General features: G+C 47.8%; 1 protein-coding gene and 1 long non-coding RNA gene across 3 annotated transcripts; both read right to left on the minus strand.

Moving 5' to 3' along the window:
* Positions 1 to 2,485: 2,485 nt before the first annotated feature.
* Positions 2,486 to 6,869, minus strand: LOC100826997. Its single transcript, XM_010239257.3, has 6 exons — positions 5,522 to 6,869; positions 4,930 to 5,165; positions 4,033 to 4,230; positions 3,863 to 3,953; positions 3,043 to 3,286; positions 2,486 to 2,916 (listed from the first exon to the last, which is right to left on the minus strand). The coding sequence occupies exons 1-6, from the start codon at positions 6,799 to 6,801 to the stop codon at positions 2,854 to 2,856; spliced, it is 2,112 nt and encodes a 703-aa protein (XP_010237559.1). The 5' UTR covers positions 6,802 to 6,869; the 3' UTR covers positions 2,486 to 2,853.
* A 15,496-nt stretch (positions 6,870 to 22,365) lies between these two features.
* On the minus strand, positions 22,366 to 24,687 carry LOC112272370. 2 transcript variants are annotated; one of them, XR_002966076.1, is made up of 2 exons: positions 24,495 to 24,687; positions 22,366 to 23,437 (listed from the first exon to the last, which is right to left on the minus strand). It is a non-coding gene; the product is annotated as an uncharacterized LOC112272370 (long non-coding RNA). The 2 variants fall into 2 exon arrangements; XR_002966075.1 differs by lacking the exon at positions 24,495 to 24,687 and adding an exon at positions 23,831 to 24,440.
* Between the last annotated feature and the right edge of the window lie 1,988 nt (positions 24,688 to 26,675).

Raw genomic sequence — 26,675 nt, forward strand, 5'->3', positions numbered from 1 at the left:
TCGATCAAAGAGAGTACATATGAAGTTTAGCGCCTCATTCCAGATGGTCTTTATGCGGTTCCTCTGGATGGAAATCTACTAAATTCATAAGAAAAACATCCGATGAAAGGGGCCCTTATACCTGCTCTAGTTTTGCTGGAATGCAATAGTCAGGTTTTGCTGGAATGCATTAATTTTTTTACATGACAAATACTAGGAGTGTGTGCTCCAGTTTTCAAATTTGTACCTATGTCTAATCTTCAGTTTGAATTGATTTATATTGTTATAAATTTTTTCTTCAAAACACAGCACTGGCCAAGTGACCAATTGTTTTAAGATCAGTAAACTTTTCACTAGGAGTGCCAAAGCAAAACCTTTACATTTCATTTCTGCCATGGGCATCATTTAGACCTTTTTTGTATCACATGAAAATACACAGAAAAGATACCATCCAGAAGAATCTACTGAATTAACATAATTAGTATTTTAGTACACCACTACTTCCAATTCAAAATAAATTTCACAGTTTTTAACTAGACTTGAACCATGATTACGTCAAAACCGATGACACTTATTTTGAATTCGGTGGGAGTACAAGCTAAACGGCCAAGCAGCCCACGATCTCTGCATTAGAAGTTCAAATAAGCTACCTTGTACACTCCCAATCTAATCTCCCTACACTTAGTACCTTTACATTCCTGGACAGAAATTCAGATCACATTAGGATTTTGTCAGAGCTGTGCTGCGATAAGGACAAACCTTCCTTATTTTTCTTGTGAATTTATCTCCTTCCTATGCAACAACAGCAACTCCCATGCCCATGAGAAGCCAACCTGGCACTGTTCTTCACGTTCGTCTCTTGGCCCAAATACTTTTTTAAAAGAACTATTTTCCTGGAAACTTCTGTTTTACCATTTGTCACCGTGGGGTTAGTGAGGCTAACATCGCTGATCAGAGACCCTCGCTTGTTTCTTGCCTATTGTTTTTGCTCCCTTTGTCTCCTGCATTATTAACCCAACGGCTGCTGACACAGTTCACTGTTGCCTGGAGTAGGACGTAGTAGGACCATTCTTTCTTACCCTAGCACTTTAGGGTTGCACCATTCATTACATACAGCCCTATGGATGTCGAGGGGTGTGCATCTTTGACCAACATGAACTTTACGTCATGCTGTATTTGTACTTATTTACTGTGATTCAGCCATGCCCCATGCTGCATGTCCAGTTGCATTGAGAAGAGTAAAGACTCTGCACGGTGGAAGCTACATCATCATCAGGCTTTCAGTTTTAGGCGCGCTGGATGGAGGGGTCTTGCTTGCGGTTCCCTTGCTGCATGCCTTCACCTGGCTGCGAATGTGGGCTAAGGACAAGTGAAAAAGCCTACCAAGTAGTAGCTCGGATAATTCCCCTGGTGAACCGGACAAGGGAAAGCAAAGCATTGTCCTTGTGCCTCCAGTTTCTGCACTGCATCATCGATCAGCTCAACGAAAGCCATGGATCCACGAAGGACCTTCTCGATCACACTTTACCGCCCACAGCTATACAGATAGAAGTTTGTTTGTCTTTCAGGTCAGGAGAACAGTTTAGGTAGAAGTCCTTTTTTATTGTTTCTAAATAAAAGCTTTTGATAGGCTAAACTGTACCCTTCGGAAATAATTCCTGGGGTTATCACACTGCCTTGCTAGTTTTCAGAGCGCAAGTTCGATTTGTGTTTCTTTAGCGGAACGAAATTTATTTTATGTCCTTTGCCCTTGCTCTAAATTCCGAAATCGCTGGGATGTTTAAACTACAATGAGATCGCCGCGTAACTTTGGTGGATGATGGGCCAAAACCTGACCTCCCTCATCATTATCGGCCCAAACCGCAGGCCCAATAATTGTTCTAAGACCTGCCCACTCATTGGCCTGTTCAGGCAGAAACAATCAACTTTCCGGACCCGGGCCAGACATGAGCTCCGGCCTCAGGACACTGACTAAACAAGCTCTGCATCCACATCTCTATCTGATTGCCGATGCCGTGTGATACCACGGACTGAAAAATATTACAGTACATACTTAAAGAAAATGTGAAAAATATCTTTTTGTTATCTTAGAGCAAGGGGAAGGAAGGATCAAAGAACAATGGGATGCGAGAGACTGCGACCCATCGAACCTCGACGTAGTAATATTCTGCGAAGTATGCAGGCGGTGGGCTTTCTATAAATCGTGTGGCCTTCATTTCAATCCATGCATGCATGGGCTGAAATCTCAAATGAACTGAGACCAAATGATGGGAGCCAAACAAGCTGTGATTGTAATCATCTTATGCTGCATGCTAAAATCCGACAGCTCGTTTGTAGTCCTGATTTCATTCATTTGGTAAAAATGAACTGAAATCAAATTTTAACTGGATTTCATTCGAGTGAATTTGAATTGCAGATTCCAAAATCAGGTTGTTTGCCAACAAGGATTTGTAGAACGAGAGACAAACAAATTGGTTTCAAATCCAAAATGACTTCCAGGCTCAAATAATGGGAACCAAACAAGCTGCGAGTGTATTCATCTGCACACTGGAGTCTCTTGACTTCATTGACATCGGTTACTCCAGAGAAAGAAAACTCCAGAGAAATGGTTTAGTTTCCATGGAACTAACACTCAATTCCGTTCATTTCGTCCATCCGCATATACACTTCAAAAGGGCTGATCACCATGACAACAGCCCATGGGTTGAAAGCCACACGATTTAGAGTACGTCCACCATATACTTAAGAGTTCAGTGGACCAGCCTAATATAACTAGTTACAAATGCAGGTCAATACCTGAGCATTCCAGGCAAGTCGAAGATCCATGCAGCTCCTTGCACAGCTTTACTAAATTTCCAGTCGCCTGTGAGGCAATCAGGCAACTCTCCCTTCCGTGGCAGAGCTTGGGGTTGACATTGCTCTCTCCAGTACTTCAAGCTGAAACGAAGCAATTCAGAGATGTCAGTATTCCATGTATGCAAGGGGAAGCATTCTTTGTTCGCAGAGGACTTGATTCAGTAGCAAGAACATTTTTTCCAACATGAAAGAAATCTAGTTCGATACCGTCTCCACGAGTTTAGCCAATGAGTCTGTTAGGAACTCCATCTCATATTCGATAGCAAATTTTCCAGAGCACCCTTCAGCAGCAGATGCATTGTCACCTTCATCAGCCAACAAAGCTTTCATGGCATTTTCCAACCTCTGCTTACGTGACTCGCATAGTGAAATAGCCTTTGCACAATAGGGGATAGCATCCGCGAGCTTGGACACTGACTCGAAGGCCAAACACAAACATATTCGGAAGTTTCTACTACTGAATTAAGGAAGTCAACAAAGTCGATATCCACAAGATACAAGGATCTAAACTGACATTTTCCTTTGGTGACCACACTTCTGCACATCTACAGAATTTGTGCATTTGCGCAAGTGAATTTGGGTCCCAGATTAACTGACATCATACATCCATAAAAAATAATATGAAAATGACACCTTTAGCAACCTAAGCCCTTGTCCGTTTGAACCCATCCCTGCCTTGATCCAGGGGGAATGGAAGTGATTGTAGTTCATTTCCCTCCCAATCCCTCCCAATCCCCACTAATCCATAGGATTGGTGCCGAGCGAGGCCTAAATGTTTAGCTTAACCGACCAAAATGTACGGGTAGAACCAAAAACATATACTCCCACAAGGATGCACAACAACACATGGATTGCAAATATGCCGCTCTATACTACTCCCTCTGATCCATAAAAAGTGTCTTGGATTTAGTCTAAAGTTAGTACAACTTTGTACTAAATCGAAGACACTTATTATGGATCGGAGGGAGTATTTAACTGTTTATACTACTGTATGACAGACAATTGGCAGTCATCACGACGAGGATACAGTCTGGCAATTCCAGGGTGGTCAGCCTCAACCACATGCTCCAAGATGGCCAGAGCTTTGAAGTAGTAACCGAGCGAGTTGTCAAAGTCACCTGCAAATTAAATGTTGTGACATGAGTATAAAACCATCGACAAGTTAAATGTAGATGTCACTAAGACAACGAGAGCCACCTCTTCCCATGGAGACATCAGCCAGAGCAAAAAGAATTTTAAATTTCTCCATAGCGTTGTCATTTGGGCTCTTCTCAACTATTACTCTTGCAAAATTCAACATTTTCCAGGCCAGATCCAAATCAGAATCACCCACATTGTCATCATCCTTGCTATCACCAGTCTCATACTCTTGATCTTTGACATTTGAGTTTAGCCCTGATCACTGAATATATTAGATTCACTACAGCAGGTAGAAAAACACATTGAAAAGGATGATCAATTATTATACAGTGGGACTTTACATAAACAGGGAAACACCAAACAACAACAGAAAGCAATCAGATGGATGCAAATGCGCAAGTGATACATATTTTTTTTAGCGAAAACAGTTAACATCCAACTTAATCAATATAACATGATCATAATAATGCAATGGTCCATTTAAAGGCAAATACTTACAATTCTGATGAAAAATTAAATCAACAATTATACATTATTGCATAGCTGATGTCCAAGAGGAAGAACTTCTATAGAGCAAAACGATGGTCAACCCACCGTGCATAAACATGTTGGCAATAAAAGCATTTTTCTTCTCCCAGCAACATCATCTACTATCATTAAGCATAAAATCTAATTGGGCCTTCAGAATAGTTAGCAAACCATGATTGACAAAATGGTCCCTCTAGTGACTGATATCGAGAATTCAAGAGATAAATCTAAACGCAGAACAGTTCGATGTCCAAGTGAGACAAATACTTCACAAAATGCAGGAGTATATTACTAATTAGCAGTTTATTGAGTATACTATTTAGTAGGTATGGACAGAGGAAGAGCAGTGTCATCAATAAATAGGATGATATGCCTTTAAGTGTCTGTTTGGGGGAAAGGAATAATGCTGTATCTTTTCCAAATCACCTTTCCCTGAAGATGGAGATATCTTCATCGTTCCTACAGGAGGTCTTTGAGTTCCGGTATCGTCTTTGCTGGTCGTATTCTTCATTGATTGTTCAACTCGTGCACTCACGGGAACATTAGATAATGGAAAGGCTGCATCATCAGCTTTGTGTTGCCTTGCTTTGTGTAGCAAAGCACATCCATATTTGTAATACGTGCTAGCACACTCGGGAGCAAGTTGTCCATAATGTGCAGTCCTAGGACATAATATGTCGGTGAATCATTGTTTAGGTTATAACATAAGGCTATGAGAGATAATGAAAATTATATAATCCAATACAGAGCAGCACAGCAACAATTATTCCATCAAAACCAAGGTACCAACTAAGTTTTGATGACACCATTTTGTAACAATTCCTAGAGTGCTTCCTCCAATTAAAGTAACAATTGAGGTTCACGATTCAGCATTTCAGCTAAGGACAGATGAAAGTACCAAAACCAGAAAAGGACTGAACTAATTGGAAATTTTCCACCACTATCAGTCTGTAATTCTGTATACACATTTCAGCACATCCGGTAAGATGGGAGGCATTTGGGAGTAGAGAGAGCTAACCTGATCTCAAGGGCATGACTGAGGCAGTCGGCGGCATCGACGAAGTTCCCCTCTTTGATAGCCTTGGATCCCTTGTCGACCAGCTCCCGTGCTTGCCCTAGTGTTTTATCCTCCTTCCATTTTCCCTCGCTGGCGTTCGACAGTGGCAAGCCATGGTCCTTGCTTCCGGGTGGCCCGAGTGTACAACATGGAGAATAGAAGTCAACAACAGGAATCAATGAGCTGAACTCACTGTCCTCGTGCACCTTCCTCACCCGCTGTGAGTGGAGCTCAATTGTGAATAGGCCAGCAACCGTGCCCACGAAAACTGTGTTTGCTCCATCGGCAAAGCCCATCACCTTTGGTGATGTTTCTGAAGACTCGGTTACCAGGTCACCAATCGGAAGCAATTTGGCCAGGTCGATGACCCTGCTCTGTACCCATGGCACATCAGCGTCGTCTTCCGGTTCCCTTGACCACAGGATGAGACGTGAATCCCTGGCAACGGCAGCTCCCAGTCCACCCATCTCCGACAGCATAAAGACAAGTCTGTCATAGTCAAGCACGACCTCAAAGTCCAAGGGTGAGTCGAACAAATCCAGCCTGTGCCTGGCCAAGTCGTACTCGATGATGGAAGCACATTCAGACACGAAGTACAGCAGAGATTTCCCTAGGAGCACGCTGGGTTGGTTGAGATCGAAGGTCGTGCCGCTCAAGATGGCCGGCTCGCCCCAGGTGCCAGTCTCCGAAGAGTACAAGTAAGCGAAAGTGTCCAGCAGCTCTTCGTCGAAGCAGACGAAGACCACGCGGAAGGGTCCCCCGTGGCAGCCGCGGTGGTCGCACCCGTCCGCCGCGCAGAGCACGGCCGCGTTGGAGAAATCGCTGCTGAGCGCAGCGGGGGGAGCCGGCACCCGCTGATGGTACCCCGTGACTGGCTCCCACACGAGGAGGACCCGGGCCTCCTCGTCAGCCACGGAGATGAAGAGGGCGCGGCCGTGGCGGCAGTCGAGGGCGCGCCATGAGCGGCGGTCCGGGGCGGGGAGGGGGAACGGAGAGGCAGTGGTGGAGACGAAGCGGGGGTCGCCGGAGTTGTGGAGGAATCCGAGCAAGGGGGGAGCCCCGTGGCGCTCGTGGAGGCGGCGGCGGAAGCCGCGGCTGGAGGCGGCGCGGTTCCAGGGCTTGCAGACGTAGGAGGCCCGGAGGAGGCGCGCCGGGTCGTCGGGCGGGAGGAGGAGGAAGATCTCCTCGAGGAGCTCTTCCGGGAGCGCCGGCGGCGAATCGAAGCCGCGTCGCGCCGCCATGTGCTTGCCTTCGCTTGGTTGGTGTGGGGCGGTGGTTCCCCTTCGGAGTAGTCCGGAGTAGTAAGGACACGCGTCAGCTACTGACCACGAGCAATGTAGCTTCCTTGGCCCCAAGGAACCTCGAGACGGTCGATTTCGGTAGCTCGATTAGAAGAAAGAATTGAGCTGTGTATAAGAAAAACTGGGTCAAAAACAATACAATACATGGCTTATTTTAGGAAAGCCGTGCAGAAAATCCTGACTACAAGCAAAACACATGACCAAATTAAAAAAGGAGCCTCAACCATCAAGGCGAAGCCCCTCCGCTCCAACGACGCCGAACAGGGAACAACTCCATGTGCCAGAAGAGGTAGGCAGAATTGGGTTTCTTCGACGATCGGAGCAAGGAGGGGCTGCCCTGACTGGAACCACAAGCGCATTCCAGCCCATGCTGCACGAAGCCGCCGTCCCTGCCAAGTCAACCTCTGCAAGCCTACCAGGAGGGTACGGCGTCGGATGACGCCACCGTTGCCCGATCCGGAACGAATCTAAGGTTTCGCTTGGAAGCACCTCGTCTGCATAGGATTGGGAGTGAAGGGCTACTCGACGACGCCTTCAAGAAGGGAGCGACGTCCGTAGACGCCGTCGTCGCCGGCACCGACAAGACGGTGCAGGGTTTTCACCTGCAGCCTCCACGCATCCACCGCGGACAGGAGCATACAGCCACGCAGGCCAACTACCACCGGCTAGGGCGCCGCAATCGCCCCACGCACCGGATCTGACGCCCAAAAACCCGGATCTGGCACTGCAAGACCCGGATCTGACACCCACCGCACGCTCCGCAACTAGCCGCCCCGCAACCGGCGCCAGCCCGGCCCGAGCCCAGAATCGAGCTTTTTTTCTAAGCCCGGCCCAGCCCGAACTCCTTTTTTCTAAGTTGAAATATAGAAGAATTTTTTTAATTAGTTTCTAGTTTCCATTTTTTAAATTCTTTTGATACAATGGAGAAAATCCAAAAATTCTTTTCTATTTATGCATTTTAATTTCATCATTAAATAGAAACCCTTTTTTATTTTAGATAAATTTATAGAATGAAAGCTTTTATGATCTTATTAATAGGATTTACCAACCTTAAAGCAATGATTTTGGATAAGATAGGTGGAAGTTTTAAATCCTATTGCAAGAATCCCCGCTGCTGACCGCAGCCGCGCCCCGCAGGCACGGCCTCGCCCGCCGGGCCTCTGCAACCCCGCGCCGCCGCCACGGCCCTGCCAGCCCCACGCCTCCATCGTAACCCGGATCTGAGCACGCAAGGGCGCCGAGAGAGAGAACGCCCCGCCGCCACCTTCCCCGGAGGCCCTCCGGTCACGGCGAGGTGGGGGAGGAAGGGGACGAGGCCTCAAGGGCCGGTGAAAGGGCATTTCTCTCCTAAGTGCTTTTTGTGGTGATCACAACATGTTGTGTATCTAATCTGTGTGTCAAGTATTTCAGATTTCATAAAGAAATTGGCACAAGACGTTGATGTGGACCCTCAAGATGCTATGTAGCGTAGCGGTGTTAGCGGCTTTTTCGTTTTGATTTGAGTCGTAGGACATCCGTACTATTAAAAGGGAATCCACAAGGGAATGTAATGGGTGAATCAATTTCACGTACACAACTACATAATTTGCACCCACTAAAAAGCCTACCCCAAAAAGTGAGAGAGAAGAACTAAACTCAGCATGTTGTGTTCTGCCTGCAGTCTAGGTCGCTCTCCGTTAGGATCGGCGGAAAATGAGGCCGGAAGTTCCGGCCTGTCTCTGCGCAGTGCATAACGGTTCGATTTTAGGGACCCCATATATATACCCCTTCATCCCCAACGAGCTAGCTGACCGTTTTAACAGCCAAGAACAGCCCCTCTCACCCCAAGAACACAAAAAGCTCAAATCTCCAAGATCTCCCTCCCTAGCGACTCCCAACTCTTGATTCTTTGAGGATTGGAGGAGAAGATCTTGATCTAGGGTTTCACCAAGCCAAAAGTTGATTCCCCTTGTTTCGTTCGTGGAATTCGTTTCTCTTGGGCATTTGGGAGCCCTAGACGGAAGCGGTTGTCTTAAGATCTCCCTTGGTGTGAGGAGCTCGGGTATTGAATTGGGAGCCTCCAATTGAGTTGTGGAGATAGCCCCGGTCAAGTTTGTAAGGGTTTGGACTTCGCCCCCAAGGAAGCCACTAGTGAAGCTCACATCACCTTTGTGGTGTCGTGAGAGGAGAATAGAGTGAACCTTTGTGGCGCCTCTACCTTTGTGGTAGAGCACTCCTCCAAACGGAGACATACACCTACCCCAATCGGTGGAACTCCGGTGAAAATCTTCATCTCTCGTGTGGTATCTATTCTTACCCTTTACATTCTTGTTATCTTGTTGCTTCGGCTATTGCACTTCATACTAGGGTTGCATTCACTTTAGAGAATCTAGTGAGCCCTAAGATTAAGTGCTTTGTATCTTTCAAGAAAAGAAACAGAAAAAGTAAAATTCGATAGTCGCCTATTCACCCCCCCCTCTAGCCGACCATACCGATCTTTCAGCCGGCGGCGGCTAGGGTTCCCCCGAGTTGCCCGAGGAGGACGACGCGTGCGAAGACGTAACATGCTCTAACAGATATTGAAAACACTCAAAGCGAAAAGCTTTTCGGTTTTGGGTAGAAAACGGAACGAGTAGATGCCGAATAACAGGCCGGTCCAAAGATTTGAGTTTGATTTACAAACAAAAAACACACACACAAAGGGGGCGTCCAGATGCCACACCGGCAAGGTATTCGGTACCGGACCTGAACTCTCCGTCGCCACCTCTGCCGCGAAACAAAAACCCACCGGCAACCCCCTTCTCCTCATCTCAATGCTTAGGTGGCAATGCATGATAATACTGATGTTACTCCCACTATAATCACCCTCAATGTGTTATGATCATGCAGCGTAAGCAAGTAAGCAACGATGCATATGGATGAATGCCCTCAAATTTTAGCATCGCGAATTGCTTTCGAAGTCTAAACCGTCGCAATAGGCTTTTTAGGAACGTACAATATTTTTTTAGAAAAGGTAAATTACAGGGTGGTATATTACAGAAAAAAAACAGGAAAAAAACTATCTGAAAATTTATGTATGATTTTCTCTTGGTTCTATGAAAAACGAGATTAAAAAAGCTCTTCTTTGAAGATACTTCTGCATCTGATGAGGTTTAGCTGAATTTATTGGAACATGTCATCATTTCTACATTTCCAAATGCTCCATAAGACCAAAATTGAGATCTCCATGTGAAATAGTGCTCCAATCATATTTTTGGTGGTCTGGAAATTCCGGTGAATGGAGTTATCAGGAACGAAGTCAGTACAAATGTATTGCCAGCATGTCAACGCAAAGGGGCATTGGAAGAACAGGTCTTCTCTAGTTTCCAATGAAATATTGTTGCACATGATACAATTGTATGAGGATGGTGAAAAGTTCTCTGTTGAAACATGGTCAGTTCTTTAATCCCCACCCAAATTTGGATCATCTACGAACAGTAAGTTAATTTGTTGTGCTCTGGCAATTAATCGAAGCCATCGAGCAAGACAAGAAAAGTGCAGCTCCAGGAGGCAGGAAGGTGTCGAAAATTACCTTTTCAGCTGGCTTTGCTGGTGGTGCTAGAGACATCGATCGAGACGTAGTCGTTGCGCCGTTAAGTTTGGGCCATGCATGGGCCAGGAAAAAGTTGGGGAAGCCAGAGCTTGCGTGGGAGCCGTCATTTCTTTCGCGTATCCCTTTCGTGCAAGTGCTGTAGCTAGCTAAATGACCTTACATCAGCCTGTGTCGAAACTGTACTGATCAGGTAAACACTACGGGAAAAACTTTTTTTGCCGGAGGCCTCAGTCTTTGCCGGCGGCTTCTTTTCGGGCCTCCGGCAAAGAACGCCGCCTGCAAAGAAAAAACCTTCGACAAAGAAAACAAAAGACCCCCGGCAAAGAATAAAAACGGCCCCCGGCAAATAAAGGCCTCCGGCAATGAAGGTGGCCATGTGGACTTAACGCGGTAGTAACGGCGAGAAAACAGCACCGGCCTTTGTCGGCGGCCGGGCCTACGGCAAAGATATTCTTTTCGTATTTTTCTTTTCTATCCCATTTATCTTTTGTTTCAAATTATGATGTAAACCACCTTTTTTTGAGTTGAAATTTTTACTGTAGTTTAATATGGCAATGATGGTGAGCAATGTGAATTAAAATCATATTTTTTATTTAAAAATAATTATTTATCAATTTCTAGAGCCGTTTAATAGGGGAAAATGAAAAAATTACCAAAACATTGTAAGAAAAGAACAATTTTTGGCATGGTGTCATTTTATAGGTATATACACTTGGGATAAAAATTACAGATCCATATGCAAAATTAAAATGGTACATGTTTCACAAATTGCAACATCTTTGTATAAGTTTCCGAACTTAGCGCTCAAACGTCCATTTTGAGTTCCGAACCAAGTTTTACAAAAAACATTTCATTTTTTGAGTTGAATTTTTTACTATGGTTCCATTTACTGTTAATGATGATTAATTTCAATTAAAATCACCAACTTTTATGTAAAACTATTATTTATCAATATTTAGAGCCGTTTTAGGGGAAATATTCAATAATACTAAAAATGTGTCAAAAATTAGCAATTTTTGTCATGCAGTCATATTATGGGTATATAAGGTTGGGATAAAATTTCAAACCAATACAAAAAAGTTAAAGGGTACATTCTTCACAAATCGCACGATCTCGAGAATGAACCTTCTAATTTGAGTCCCGAACCAAATTTCGCAATAATGTTTCAAGTTTTTGAGTTCATTTTTTACTGTGCTTTCATTTGGCATTAGTGATGAGTAATATGAATTAAAATCAACACCTAATATGTAAAAATAATTACTTATCATTTTCTAGAGCCGTTTAATACAAAAGATGAAATAATACTAAAACTTTATCAAAAATGAACAACTTTTTGCATGGTGCCATGTTATGGGTATGTAAATTTGGGATAAAAATTACAGGCCAATATAAATAACTAAAATGGGTCAAACCTTACCAATTTTATACACGCAAAAGAAAAAGGAAAAAAATAGTCTTTGCCGGCGGCTTGGCCTTCGACAAAGACCTCGACCACGTCACCGATCCGCGTGACCGCGCCACGGATCGGTGACGTGGCGCGATCCGGGCTGCCCATCTCTTTTCTTCTCTTTCTCTCTGTCTCTTCCTCTTCCCGTCATCCCGTGTACCTTTCTCTCTGTCTCTTCCTCCTCTGTCTCCCTGTCTCTCCCTCCCTCCGTCCCATCTCCCTGAACGGCGCAGCAGCACCAACGCGACGGCGAGCAGTGGCGCAGCAACGGCGACGGTCCTCTCTCTCTTCTTCGTCCCTCCCCGCCCCTCTCTCTTCCTTCCTCCTCCCTCGGTCACGGCGGGGCTAGGGGCGGTGCGCGAGGTGCGGCGGCGGGGCTAGGGGCGGCGGCGGGGCGAGCCGCGGCAGTAGGGGGCGCTCCCGGCGGCAGGGCAAGCGGCGGCGACGTGAGGCGCGGCAGCAGGGGACGCTCCCGGCGGCGGGGCAAGCGGCCATGGCGCGCGCTCTCTCTCCCTCTATCTGTGTGACCCAGCTTTGACCGGCGGAGCGTGCGGGGCAGCCGGCGGCGCGAAGAGCAGGGGCGGCCGCGAGACCAGGCAGCGAGCGAGGCAGCGGCTGTAGGCAAGCGGCCCAGCTAGGGTCGCGGCGGGGCGGGGTAGCGAGCACGGTGACGCAACGGGGCGGGCGGGCGACCGGGTCGGAGGCGGCGAGGCGCATCCAGCAGCTCCGGTGGCAGGCGGACGCGAGCTGCCCTGGCTCTCCCCGCGCCCCTGTCTCTCCCCTTCTCTCCCCGGAGCAGCGGCGGCGGACAAGCGGACCCGAGTAGCAGCTTGACGGCGGGCTGCAGCGGCAGCCAGCTTTGCGTTGTTTTTATTTTTTTTTAAAGTTGGAATTTCTTTGCCGAAGGCCAAAATGGGAGCCTCCTGCAAAGCCACGCCGTGCCGTTTGTTCTCGTTATCTCCTTTTCTTTGCCGAAGCCACGAAATGCCGCCGGCAAAGGTTTTGCCGAAGGGACCGTGAAAAAGCCTCCGGCAAAGAAGCCTTTACCGGCAGGTCTTGGTACCGACGGCGTTCCGGGCCTCCGGCAACACCCGTTTTTCCCGTAGTGAAAAAAGTACAACTCCCAATTTTGTTGTTACTTTATAAACGTATAATTTAGATGATACTACAATCGAAACTAACATAAACATCAAAGATTATTAGTAAAACTAAAATGTGTTATGTATGAACGTGAGTTTCTGGAACCCGGGATCCTCGATGGACTCAATCCTGCGCGTTCGAAAAGGCTGCTGCCGCCCCTATAGGAGATGGAATCTGGCCCAGTACATGGTATAGAATAGTAGCAATACTGGGTGATTTGAGACAGATTCCTGGGCCATTTGAGATGGGTTTTCTGTACCATGGTCCGCGTGATCGGTGAAACGGTGGCCTTGATCTGGTCCACCGAAAGTGGTAGGACCTACAAGTAATATTCGGTTATGTATTATGGTCTTTCGAAATCAACATACCCCTCCGCTCCGTTATATACAAATCCACGTTACTTATTATTTTTATTTTAAGACGGTTACATCAGTATGCGTCGAAACTCCGATTCTTGTTTGAAACAGTAGTGCGGACTGCAAAAGCCATACCACTACACTATTACGAATGCTTTAGGACGGGCCGGGCTTTGGTGGTTGGAGCCAAGCATTCGGCCAACGCATGCCAAGACAAGACAGGCCATTTCTTTTGTTTCGGAGTCGAACCCGTGGGCTGAGGAGCCAGTCCCACTGGGCTCGGTCGATCCCTCTTGGCAGCATGGAGACAGGAGACGTACGCTTTCCTGCTAACACGAAGGGGTGGCCAATTTACATCGTGTTAGTTTGGCTTCTGAAACGGCATGTCGATTCCAAGCCAGCCCAGCCCAGGCGCCCAGCCCATCCCGAATACTAATGCTCAGGACGACGAGACACCGAGCTTGGATACAAGGTTTTGGCCCAAGACATGTTTAAAGCACGACGAAATATACACATGCATGCAAACGTGCCACCGGTGCCACGGGCTTGCCTAGCCATCCGCAGCCAAAACGCAGGCGGTGCAGCACGTACCGTCTCCCCACGGTGAAGGCATCAAATTCGGTCGGTCCCTTTTTGACACCATCGCGACTCCTGAAAAAAATCCAATTATGCATAATTCCGAAAAATAATCTAATCACACGATTTAGGAAATCCAACTTTTATATTTTCTCCGTCTCAAAATAAATGATGTGGATTTATATAAATTCAAGTCACTTATTTTTTTGGACGAAGCGGGTATAAAATTCTGATTATTATACGTATGTGATCTATTTCAAGAAACCGCTTGATGGAGTCTCGACCGGTGGAGAGGCATGTGCTCACAACGTGTCGTGCGGCAGCTATCGGCTGTCAGAGTGTCAGGTCCTGAGGTTGCACAACACATCGATCGTAGTCAAAGACCGTCTCTTGGCACACAATCGCAGAGGTACATGCGTAAATTGAGACATTGATATGTAGACAGGAACAAGCAACATTCGGGAACATAGCTTCTTTATTAATTTTCTCTCTTCTCAAGAGTACATACAATGAAGGGTTCCTCTCATTCCCTCAAAAAAAAAAAGGGTTCATAGGTCAACAGTTGAAAGGATGAGCCGATGAGTGTCCACTTAAAGTTAACATGGTGGGGAACGAGCGCACGGGAGGTGGAGGGCCTGGAGGCACAGTACCGATGCCCGACCCCACTGACGTGAGAGTGCCTTGTTGGGTTCTCGTCTTTGTTATACCCACTGCGGTTCAGCACGAAGCCCACTACATTACCAGAATCCTGATTACCTGAACTTGCGGCTCAAGACAAGAACAGATAAGGAAACCGACTTAGAATTTAAATACAAATACCCGGACTTTCCATCCGAGACCTAGCCTCCACGGCAATAATGTAATCTCTCCATCAATACCAGATCAGACGAGCAGTACGTAGGGGTATTATTTTGCGAGACTCCTGAACCTAGGTAAATCTTTGCCTTCCTTTGTTAGCTGACGGAATCGTCAACACACACGCATGTCACTCTTCCTAAACACAAAACCCCTCAACATGAGCATTGTGTCGAAGTCACCCCTTCGTCACCCAACCCTCTCGGTTCTGCAACTGTGGCAATAATGAGCAGTTTGTTGTTCCTTGAAGAGGTTGTGTCGGACATGGACCGAGGACTTCATGCTTCTTCCAATGGAGATATGTTCTCTAGGACACGCTAGTCCCCATGGACCTTAGTTGATGACTTCCGTTCGTGAGCAACGCGTCAGGCTGGCTCGACCCGATAGTGGAGCGAGGGCGACAGCATGCTATTGACTCGTTCTGGTTGAAGAAGGCAATGAGTTCAAAAATGACCTGGTTATTTTCTTTTGTTTTACTACGAATTATTAGGGGTTCTATGTAATGTTGGAGTTATTTAACCAAGTCCTTGTTCTTTCGCAATTAACGGTGTTTTTAAGCATTGATGCAATAGTTTTAAAAGGAACCGACTTTTAATTATTACTTTTAGCCAAATCAGAAAACAAGTGCAGGTACGTAGCAGATATGGTCGACACCAATAGTTGCGCAGGAAGTTGGAACCGTGACCAAGATGCTTAATTAAGAATAAAAAAAGAAAAGAAGCGGTCGTTTTGCACACTGGGAAGTGGGAGTAGGATACGCTGGCCGCCTTTAGACTTGGGAAAGCATTCGAGCCGAGTTGTCACAGACAGCAACACTCGCGTTGGCTCGCGACAAAAGAACATGCTGCAAGAGGAAGGTTGTCGACAACAGAAAACCATCCAACACGAGACAATGACACAACCAAAAGACCGATCTTCTGAAAAAAGACTGGACGCATTTCTTCAAAAAAAAAAGGACTGGACGCGATCCATGGATACACTTCAACATTTTCCTTTTGTAACAATCCGATCAACCCTATTGGAGTGATATACTCGGAGGCTTTGCATCAGAAAAAGCTTGAAGACGACAAAACCAATATCCAAGAATTGACAAAAGATCACCCAGGAGGAGCTTTTATGAAAACCAATACCTTCCTGTCCTCTAAGCTTGCGCTCGCGTGTATATATAAACTCTCCGGGGGGCTACGGCCCCGTGAAAGTGGGAATTATACAGAGACAGGACTGGCCACGCACTAGACCCATATGAAAGCTTTAGCTAAAGTACTGCTAGAGAGCCGCGCGCCTAGCTAGATGGAAGCTCGTCCGGCGGCGCCAGTAATCAACAACAACCACCTTGACGCCATGGAGCGGCGGCTCCACATCCAAGCCGCCGTGTACGCGCTGCTCGGCTTCTTCTTCCTCCTCCGCGCCGCCGTCCCTAGCATCGCTGACAGCTACCTCGCCGCAGGTCTGGCGCTCTGCGTCGCTGCCGTGGCGCTCTCGGTGATCTCCTTCCACCTCCGCCGGTTCCCCGTGGCGGCCACGGCCGCCGCTCGCATCGCTCAGGTGGCCCTGAGGCTTTCTTCTGATCCGGTCCATCCATCCAAGCATTTGATATTCATTCCGACGATCGGTCAACTGAGAAAGATCGACGAAGCTATATATAGCTGCATGCCCGTTTACTAGCTACTTGACTGTCTATATCTTGTGTTCCTGTCTCTATTGACTGCTACTCCAATGTGTAACAGTGTAAGCATGAAATTATAATCTTTGCTGCTTTGCATGGTCGTCGGTTCTGAAACATTACGAACGGCTTGACTATTTCAAAAATCATTTCCATGCAGACAGGCAGGAGGACGCGCCACAAGGCCGGCCCACAACAAAAAAATTTTGACATGCCGGCCCACAACTCATTCCTATCTACCCGGCCTTGTTGTATTTCGGACGGGGTTTTCTAGAAGCTGGTTTCTTTTCCTTTTGAGTATGACGTTTAAAAACCAGTGAACACTAAAAGGAAAATCATCATTGACAAGTGTCACAACTTTATCTAAATACATATGTACCTATACACTAAAATGTGTCTAAATACATGCGTGCATAAATTAATTAAGTTATTCCCTCCAATCCTAAATTGTTGTCGAAATATACATATATCACGTTTTTAAAGAATAGATGCATACATATTCGAACAAGAATTTAGAATCAGAGGGAGTACTGGACCATATGAGAAAAGCACTGCTGTGCCTCCCCATGCATGCACACGGGTGCAAACTGGCCTAACCGAGGTATTGGAGGGGAGGTTTCGGCCCAACTGAATCTAATTGATTGTCGAAATGCGAATATATCTGGGCCGGGTCAATGTGCCCAGTCATGGCGTTCATGTTTGCATTTGCGTTGAATCGAGCAAATGCATTTTCGTATGGACATGGGCCTCCAGAAGTTAAGATCCTTTGAGCCGGAGACATGCTTCTCTATCCGATCGGGCTACGCCGGGCTGCCATATATGGAAGCTACAGCCTTACTGTTTTCAGGAATTGACCATGCGATGCTCCTAGTCTACTCATCGGCAGGTGCATATGCAGTCAGTACGTATGCTCAAAAAAAATAAAAAATGCAGTCAGTACGTACATAAACGCACCCTTCTCTTGTGATTAGAGATTAAGCGGTTTTCATAAAGTGCGTCTAAATAATTAGGAGTTTCACCCTTTGTCTGATCCGTTTATTGGAGATCTAATGGTTGAGATTAAAAGTTTCAAAGTTTCTTCCACTGAACAGAGGTTTTATACATTTTGATATATAGTGACCAGATATTGTCACTATACTAAATGGCGGTAGAAAATTATCAAGCCTTCATCTTTTCCAGACAATACATACTAAAATTTGGGTTCACACGCCGCAGATCCAAAACTTTCATTCGTAAGATTTTGGGTTAACACAACAATGATCAGTACAATTGTTAAGACTTCCATTTGTATCTGTTGATCGGTCGACTTCATCTATCTCGAATGCCTTTGCATAGGTGGCACTGGATTTAAAGTTTAAGTGTCAATGGATTTTCTCTCGTAGTTTGATTGAATTTGTTCAAACATGTCAGGCTAGACTCAAATAAAAGCCCAAAATTCTTGTCCTCGGAATTTGGTGTGAGATTTACTAATAAAAAGAAGATTAATCAGGGTACAAAAATAAATAAAAATACATAAGATCGATTTGGACGTAACATATATCTCTGTCTCCCAGTTGAAGTGCTAATTCCAAAACTTTCTTCAGAAAAATAAATCTAAAACCCCAAGATTCCAAAACCAACCTTCCTATACGCGCAGTACTCTGCTTGACTCAGTGTTGACCAGGAGAAAGATGTTCAACTCGGCAGCGGCCTCCAGTAACTCCAAGAGCCAAGCTGGTTCAGAAAGTGGCATCATTAATTTTTCTCGTACATGCAGATGCTAGTACAAACAAAGTTTGAAAAAACATGCCACGCGCTTCCCTTTCCCGCGCCTTTATGACGTTGGCGCCACAAAATGTTCTCCGGAAACCAGCCACACACTTTTGGTACACCCTTGCTTTCGGCTTTATGTGATCTAAACACAGTCACTAAAGCAATATGGAATCTGCAGGTAATCGAGATTCCAGAGAGCCGATCGATCGATCATGATAGCCGGGCGCGCTATATATATATATTCAGAAGCTAATCTCAGAGCTGCAAAGTCTGAGACAGACAGAGGCGCCATTAGTACCAAAATAGGTCTATCATATCGATTAGCTGGAAATTAATGGCGGTTCCGGCCGCCTTCCTCCGCAGTTTTCTCCTGGCCATGGCGCAGCAGTACTACGACGGCGGAGAAGGCGAAGTCGGCGGCCACGTGGTTGCCGCTCGTCAGCTGGACCGACGCCTCCGCTTCTGCGCCGTCGCCTACATGCTGCTAGCGGCGTCCTTCTTCCTCCGCGCCGGCGCCGTGGCCGGGTTCTTGCTCTGGGTCGCCGCCGTGGCGCTCATGATGCTGTCCTTCCTGCACCGCCGCTTCCCGGCGGCCGCCGTGGCCGCGGCTCACGTCGCACAGGCGGCGATCCAGCCACTCTTCGAGCTCCTTAACTAAAGCTAGCCGTGCTTCATGCACATATGTATATGTGGGCTGCATATGCATGCATGTCAATTGTGGGTCGTTTCTTTTCCTAGAATCCTAGTACCATTCTCGGTTATTATTTCTGTGGGTTTTAATTGCTTATTGTCGACCGTGTATATATAAGAATGTACTGTATACAAATCCAAGTCACTTATTTTCAGACGGAAGGGTAATAATTAAGATGTGTTTGTTCAGCTTTTCGATGCGTGTATACACGTGTATGGACTCAGGTGAAATTCCGTGTGTGTTGTGCATCTTTCCCTAATAGCTCCTTTCATTTCATTTGGAAAAGATAAAATGAAATCCAATTTTTGATAGGTCATTTGGTTGAATTTGAATTCTGAGTTAAAAAATTATGCTTGTCTACCAAATGAATATGTGGAGTGAGAGACAACTTCGAAGAAATGATGGTTTTTAGAAATGAATTGGGATTAGTTATAGTGTATACAGTGAAATTTGAAATTGAATTCTTGTATCCAGTTCCATGCAGCCAAACAAGTTGGTTTCTGAAATTCAAAATGAATTACAGAATTGTAAACCCAAATAATGAGTGCCAAACGAGGTGTAAAAGCATATTATCTTGAACACAAGAGGGTGCTACTAATAAGATAGGAGAGAGACCGATGATGTGCGGTTCTTGCTTAATTCCAAACTTTGGGTTATGTGCTTTATTTGTGTAATGTATGGACAAATATTAATGGTGTCGCCGCTAAAAGGTGGTTTGCCCCAAATTTATAGGAAGTAATTAACAATACCAATACAAACTAGCTAGGTTTGTTATGCTACATTCATTTGAGAAGAAGATTCTTCCGATCGATGTGTGAAGCTAGCTAGCAGATGATAGGATATATCGATCGAGTTAAGTAGTCAAGATAATGTGTGAAGGTAGTGCAAAATTAACTAAATGAGATTATACGTACCCAGGATCGAAATCATCTACTGTTCCCTCTCTAATAATCGTCAAGTTGTCACTTTATATATATGGCGGTAAAAAGTAAGTCTCCATCTTTCAAGAAAATGTATCAGTTAATTTGGACATTCCCAGATCAATGGATTTAGAACAACTCCAGCCGGCCTCCTAAAGGCCCCCTAAACGGGCTTGGGACGCGCGGGCACGAAAATTTGGACCCAGCAGCCCTCCCCAATTTGTTTAGCCGGCGCGGCCCAAAAAATTAGCCGGCGCCCTCAGGCCGAACCCAGCCCAAGGGGAGGCGAGCGGGAGCGTCGGCGTCGCGTTTTATGGCGTGGGCCCGCCTTGTCAGCGCCATTTACTGCCCTCAACGGCTTCGGCATTAATCGCCACCAGCTTCGCCTTGGCTTCGCAGGCGAGTTATGATGGTTGCCGGGTCAAACCGCCGCCCAGTCTCGTCGGCTTCCACGCGGCGCCCCCGCACCTCCCGCCGCGTTCACACCCCCCGCGGCCTATAAAAGGCAGCACCGTCGACCTCGCCATTCATTCACCTCGGCCATCTCCTCCCTCGCCTTCTCTCCTCTCTCTCTCTCTCCCTTGCCCTCGACGCCATGGCCCATTGGGACGAGCGTCGCTGGCTCCGCTGGGACAAGGCCAAAACGATCCGGGCGGCGGGCTACCTGTCACCGCTGGACTGGCGGCTGCCCCCCGGCTGGCAGCTTAGCCGGGGCGGCAGGCCCATTCCGCCGGTGCCAACGGGTACGCGCCTGCGCCAGCACATTTGGGAGCGCTGGGTTGACCTAACGCCGGCGCAGCAGTCGTCGGCGGATGGGGATCGGGAGATCGGCAACGCCTGGGCCGGTCACTTCGCCGACGAGCACCGGCGCGCCGTCCAAGATGTTCCGCACCCGACGGTGCGGAACAACATCGAAGCCTGCAGGCACGCCTTCTGGCGGGGGCGCACCATCGATGGTGTCCTTGCCCACATCGCCGCCGGCATTCAGCCGCGGCTCGACGGAGGCGCCGCGCTCCCTCCTCCTCCACCGGCCCTCCCTCCCCCTCCTCCACCGGCCGGACGCCACCGCTACCTCTGGTTCGTCCTCGCGCGCCCGGCTCATTAGTCGGGTTCCTCATCGGCCGGAGCACGGCGGCCGAAGCTGGAGCCGGAGGAGTGGGCGCCTCCTCCGGAGTACGAGAGCGCCGCCATCGACCACCGCGGCGACTCCAACCCGGAGGAGGTCCCGGGTCAGGGCGCCGCCGAGCGCGCTAGCAGGGAGGAGGCAGGAGGAGGAGTGATGCCGGCTCCTCGGCTACACGTCCGAGGCCGAGGCCCAGGCATGGCGGGCGGCCGGGGCGGTCAAGGAGGAGGCGAAGAAGGCGGCGGCGCCGGCACTGGTGCCGGTGAAGCAGTCGCCGGGAATCATCGTCATCGACTCCGATGATGACTCCGGTTTCAACTTCGACAGCTCCGGCGACGACGACAGCGTGGGCGACTCGTGGATGGACCACCTAGACGACTAGGTTATTATTATTATTATGTAAATTATCGCAAGTTTAATGAAATGTCGTCTAATTTAATGAAAATTTGTGAGTTTAGTTTGGCTGGAACGCGACGGGCCCCCAATTTTCACATGCGCCCCCCTACCCCTATGGCCAAAATTGGGGTAGGCCGGACGCCATACGTGGGTGTGGTGGTGTGTGTGGACGGCTGAGATGGCTGGAGATGCTGTTACATCAGAGATTCCAGAACTTTCTTCAAAAAGTTAATTAAAAGACCAGAGATTCCAAGTGCAGTAGCGGCCTTTGGTTACTCCAAGAGGCAAGTTGATCGGAGATCCCAAAACGTACACCAACCTATACGTGGATGCTTGACGACCCAGTTTTTTGTCCCCAACCGGCCGGGCTTCCTCCCATTCCATTACTTTCGCAACGGAATGCAAAGCCAGAGTAATCCACGGACTGAATCCCCATTCCCAGGATACGGACAAAATGTAATGGGATAGTAATTTGGGTCAATTTTATTTACTAAAGGGCCACAAGGTGGAATTAACTCGCGAAAATTAAAGGTAAGGCAAAATTCATTAATTACCAACTTGTCACTTTATAATCGCGGTAAAAAGTCCGTGTCATCCCAATATCAAATCGGCATCGTCTTGACGTCTTAAGACCAATAACGCCGTTTTCACCTGAACTTTAGACTTTAGTTATCCAAGGCCGGCCAGCAGCTCTGTCGCCGGTTGAGAAACCAGCGGACATTATTTAGGTTTGTTGATAGTACAAGCCATGAACGTGTGTGATGTAATAACAGGTTCATCTTTTCCAAAATAATGCCTGTAATTCTTTTTTTATGTACGGATATTGCAATACGATCGAATTAGAGTCCGAAAGCTACAACCAATTCTTCATCCATGTCCAAAACGACCACTTTTCGAGCATTTGGTGACTGGTGAGTATTATAATTCAGGTGGTCGATCGTTATCTCCAGTCCACGCCCTTGACCATTCGAAAGAACAAATGTTACGCAGGGTGATTGATAGATGATGCAATGGTAGAGGTAAAGAAATGCCTTTAATTATGTGCTGCCTGCCCCTTCTATATATTTTAAAATTGCAAACAAGACGTGTCGTTACATTTTCAAACTACGAATAGGCAAGCACAATGAAGTACTACTTATGTCTGGTCTGGACAGAAGACTGGAAACGGCCGGCTGGTCACGTCAATGACGATACCCAGACCAATATCCTTGAGCCATCTGCACCAATGGTCTGGACTCTGGACGGGCCAAGGGTGCGTTCGGTTCCCCGGCGAGGGAGCAAAAGTGGACAGGAATAGTCATGGATGGCATGGATAGAGATATTGCTGTCCTGTGTTTGGTTGTTTAAGTTGGATGAGCACGACATCTGTTTGATTAGATGGATGAAGAATGGATGGCATGGTATTGGAAATTGAAGGGTTTAATTTCAAATTACAAATTTTAACATAATTTGATATCAATCAACATGTAATATGTGGTTATGGATTACAGATATCGACGTACACAAAAACAATTAAGATACGCAGAATCGCAAATCCCAGATCCACAAAATTATCAATCACAAATCGCCCTCGCGGTAGCCGTTCCTCCCTCTGCATGGACAGAAACGAACAGAGATAAGAACTATTCAGAAACGAACAAAGATAAGAAGGGAGATCGATAAAGCTCACCGGGTCATCCCGTGCAAAACCGAACCGGAAGCTGAACCGAAATTCCGGTTTTCGGTTTCGGGTCCGGTTTCAAGAAAGTTGAACCGAATGGCTTTCGGTTTTTTCAATTACAAACCGACCGGTTTTTGGTTAAACCGAAACCAACCCCAGCAAAGGAAAAATTTGCTTCGCTAGGGAGTCGAACAAAGATAAGAACTGTTCAGAAATGAACAGAGATAAGAAGGGAGATCGATAAAGCTCACCGGGTCACTCCGTGCAAAACCGAACCGGAAGCCGAACCGAAATTCCGGTTTTCGGTTTCGGGTCCGGTTTCAGGAAAGCCGAACCGAATGGCTTTCGCTGGGTAGTCGAACTCCCGTCCCCTGTGCCCCCGCTGCCCCTCCGAGCCAGTTGGGCTGAGAAACGTTTGTGTAACATCTGAGGAAAACATCTTTTTAGCTAGTTCATCAGTCGGGGCTTTCAGTTTCCCCTGAGCTTTTGCTATTGGGCTGAGTATGCTAGTATGGCAACAATATGTTCAATTCTAATTTTTCTTGGGCCGTTGCATATCGGTGAGTTCATCATTATTGTTGACAAAAATACTAATATACGTGCAATATGTTCAATTCGCAGAGTGTACTAGTCAGTATCATTATACATGCTCTTGACAACATATTTTATATGGGTGTTTGAATTTACGTGTTGTGTTGCTCAAAAATTCGTGTCAACTTTAGTTATTTTGATTATTACTGAAACCGAACCGAAATAGAATGGTTAAAACCGACCGAACCATATTTTTATACGTAACTGTACTAAGCGAAGCATACAAACCTTATTAAACCGAATAACCGAATTAACCGACCGAACCGAGTAACTGTATTAACCGAAGAGAGATCGACGGAGCTGGGCCGCTGGAGGGAGGAAAGATGAAAAGGGGAGAGAGGAGACGTGCGTGCTCGCCGGCGCGAGGAGCCGCATGCGCCTTGGGGACATGAGACGCGCGCGCCTAGGAGAAGGGCGCCGGAGGGGAGACCATGCGGCGGCGGCGACTCAGCGCGTGCAGCGGGCGGGCCGCGGGCTCTGTACCAGTCGCTTGGGAGCGGGGCGCGGGAGCTCCTCGCGGGCTGCCAGGCGGGGCGCCGGAGCAGCAGCCTTCGGGCGGCTGCGGGAGGGAGCGGCGCCAGCGGAGCATAGGGGAGATGCGCCGGCGGCGGGAGGGAGCGGGGGCCTCGCGGCAGGGGCAGAGCCGCGCCGGCGAAGCAAAGGGGAGAGGCGGCGGCGGCGGCGGGAGGGAGGGAGCGAGGCCGCGCGGTAGGGGCAGAGCCGCGCTGGCGGAGCAAAGGGGAGAGGCGGCGGCGGCGAGAGGAAGGAGAGAAGAAAAAGAATCAGTCGAGAGAAAAACGGTTCGGGTGAGAGGGTGAGAAGAAGGATGAGACCATCCGGCCAAATTATCTGGATCTCATCAGCCAGCATCTACAAGGAATGTTCCAATTACCTGGCTACCCATATCCACGCTGTCCACCCAATCAGACAAAGGCTATCCCTAAAAAGGATGGATATCCCTGTCCCATCCACTCCTGTCCAGACAACCAAATGCACCCTAAGAATGCAACAACCGTCAATTTTTTTTAGAAACATCTGGCTTTATTGATTCAATAAACAAAGTACAAGTAATCGAAATTGAAACGAAAACCAACAAAAAAAAAACCCTAATGAAACTAAAAGTTACATCAAGATTCTTTAAAGTAAATAACTCTTGATCCGTCATCCGTATCTTGAAAACTCTTTATGTTTCCGGTGATGAAATTGTAGAAGACCAAAACTGCACAAGCTGGACTAACCTTATAGTTTTTGAATAACCACATGAGTCGCTCACTGCAACCGATGAGAACCTAATATTGTTGAACGCACTCTGGCCGGGGACACACCCCTTGCAAGGCAGTTTGTCGATCTGCTGATTCATCGCCGAACCAACTAGAAAGAAGACCAAAATAACGAAAAAACAAACCGCGAGATCCGCTAGCTCCATGGAGTAGACTACACCAGGAAGAGAATGGAGCCAGGAGACTATTGTTTCATACGCCGTCGCCTTCTCCATCAAGACGCCGTCGCGAGGACACAAAACCTCACAAAAAAGATAGACGTTGATCTATGGTTCTTCTCGGCACCCGATGCCTAATTGGGGGTCGGAGACGAGAGGAACCGAAAAAAAAAACGCTGATGGGAAGACTCCTAGCGGCCTCCTGGCGGCTAGGGGTTGGAACGGGGAAATTACCCTCAGCATGCTAGCAGCAACCGCCATCTGGGAGTCTTGTCGTATGCATGCCAGTTAAGGCCCGGGCTCGCCGTCGTCCGTGGCTGCCGGCAAGCCGCTGAGGCGCTGAGGGAGGAGGCCCGGCTCCGGCTTGCGAGCACCAGAGGCATGGCCTCGGCTTCCTGGAGCGGCAGCGAGGGCAGGGGAAACGAGCCCAAAAAAGGTTTTTTTTAGAGGACGAGCCCAAAATAGGTGGGAACTGAGTCCATTGGGCCTAATGGGCTGTAGAGGTTGTAAATAGGTGGGATTCAGTTGGGCTGCCTGAGGTACAAACAAGCCTGAAATACCGAGTCGGCTCTGGCTCCAAAAGTGTCGGGCCAACCCTGCACCACCATCTTCTGATATCAGATTGTCACGCCTAAGGTTTAGCAGAATCTACCACATCCTGAAGAATGTCCGGAATCTAACCGTTCACACGATGCTGTGCCGCGCCGTGTGAACGGACTGCACCTTCTTGGCTTCTTGCAGTTTGTAAGGAAAACAATTCTACGGAGTACTTCTTCTGTTGAACGAAGAATGTTTAAGTTTTGACTAAAACTAAATTTAAATGTAAGAGTTACTATGACTAGCAGATAGGTATCAGATTAGTTGAAGAACTGCAGAAATAGCTCATGGGTAAGTTACCTATCTGCAGGTTCATACAGACATCTTTATTTTTCTACAGTATACCATATATGTTCGAATAACCGTATAGCATATTCCTCCTCAGCCCCATGAATCCCTTAGAGCATGTCCAGCGGAGCCACCAAACAGGACCTTTATCCTGATTTGGGGGCTTGAAGCCAAAAATCTTGGTCCAGCAGGGGTCCTAAACAAGCCCCAAAATTTTGGAAGGCCCCCAAATTAGCCCCCGAGCCCTCATCCTCACGGATCAAGTAGGGGCTTCCTACTCCGAGATTCCTTTCTTCTTCCCCCGCGTGGCTGCTTCCTCTGTGTCTTGGTTCGCCGGCCGCCTGGATCCACCTCCTCTTTCTCCGTGCACATCGCCGGCCGCCGGGGACCCGCCTCCTCCTTCTCCAGCGTCGGGCCGCCGGGGATCCACCTCCTCCTCGCGGGGCCTCCATCGTGGCGGGCCACCTCCCGCACCTCGGCCGCCGGCCTCCTCCTTCATGTTGGGCAGCCTCCGGCATCGTCGCCGCATCGGGCCGCCTCCCGCATCACGGCCGCCGGTCTCCTTCTTCTCCACTGACGGCCGCTGCCGTCTCCTCCTCCCCTCACGAGGAAGTGCGCCGGCGGTCGGCTTCCTCCTGGAGCTCGCCTCCTCCCGTGGCATGAGGACAACGGCCGGCCTCCTCCGTCGCCTCCACCCATCGGCCTCCGCCCCACCATGGCCACCGGCACAACAGCCTCCCCCTCTCCTAT

The sequence above is a fragment of the Brachypodium distachyon genome, chromosome 4 (assembly GCF_000005505.3).
Source record: "Brachypodium distachyon strain Bd21 chromosome 4, Brachypodium_distachyon_v3.0, whole genome shotgun sequence".
Lineage (NCBI taxonomy): Eukaryota > Viridiplantae > Streptophyta > Magnoliopsida > Poales > Poaceae > Brachypodium > Brachypodium distachyon.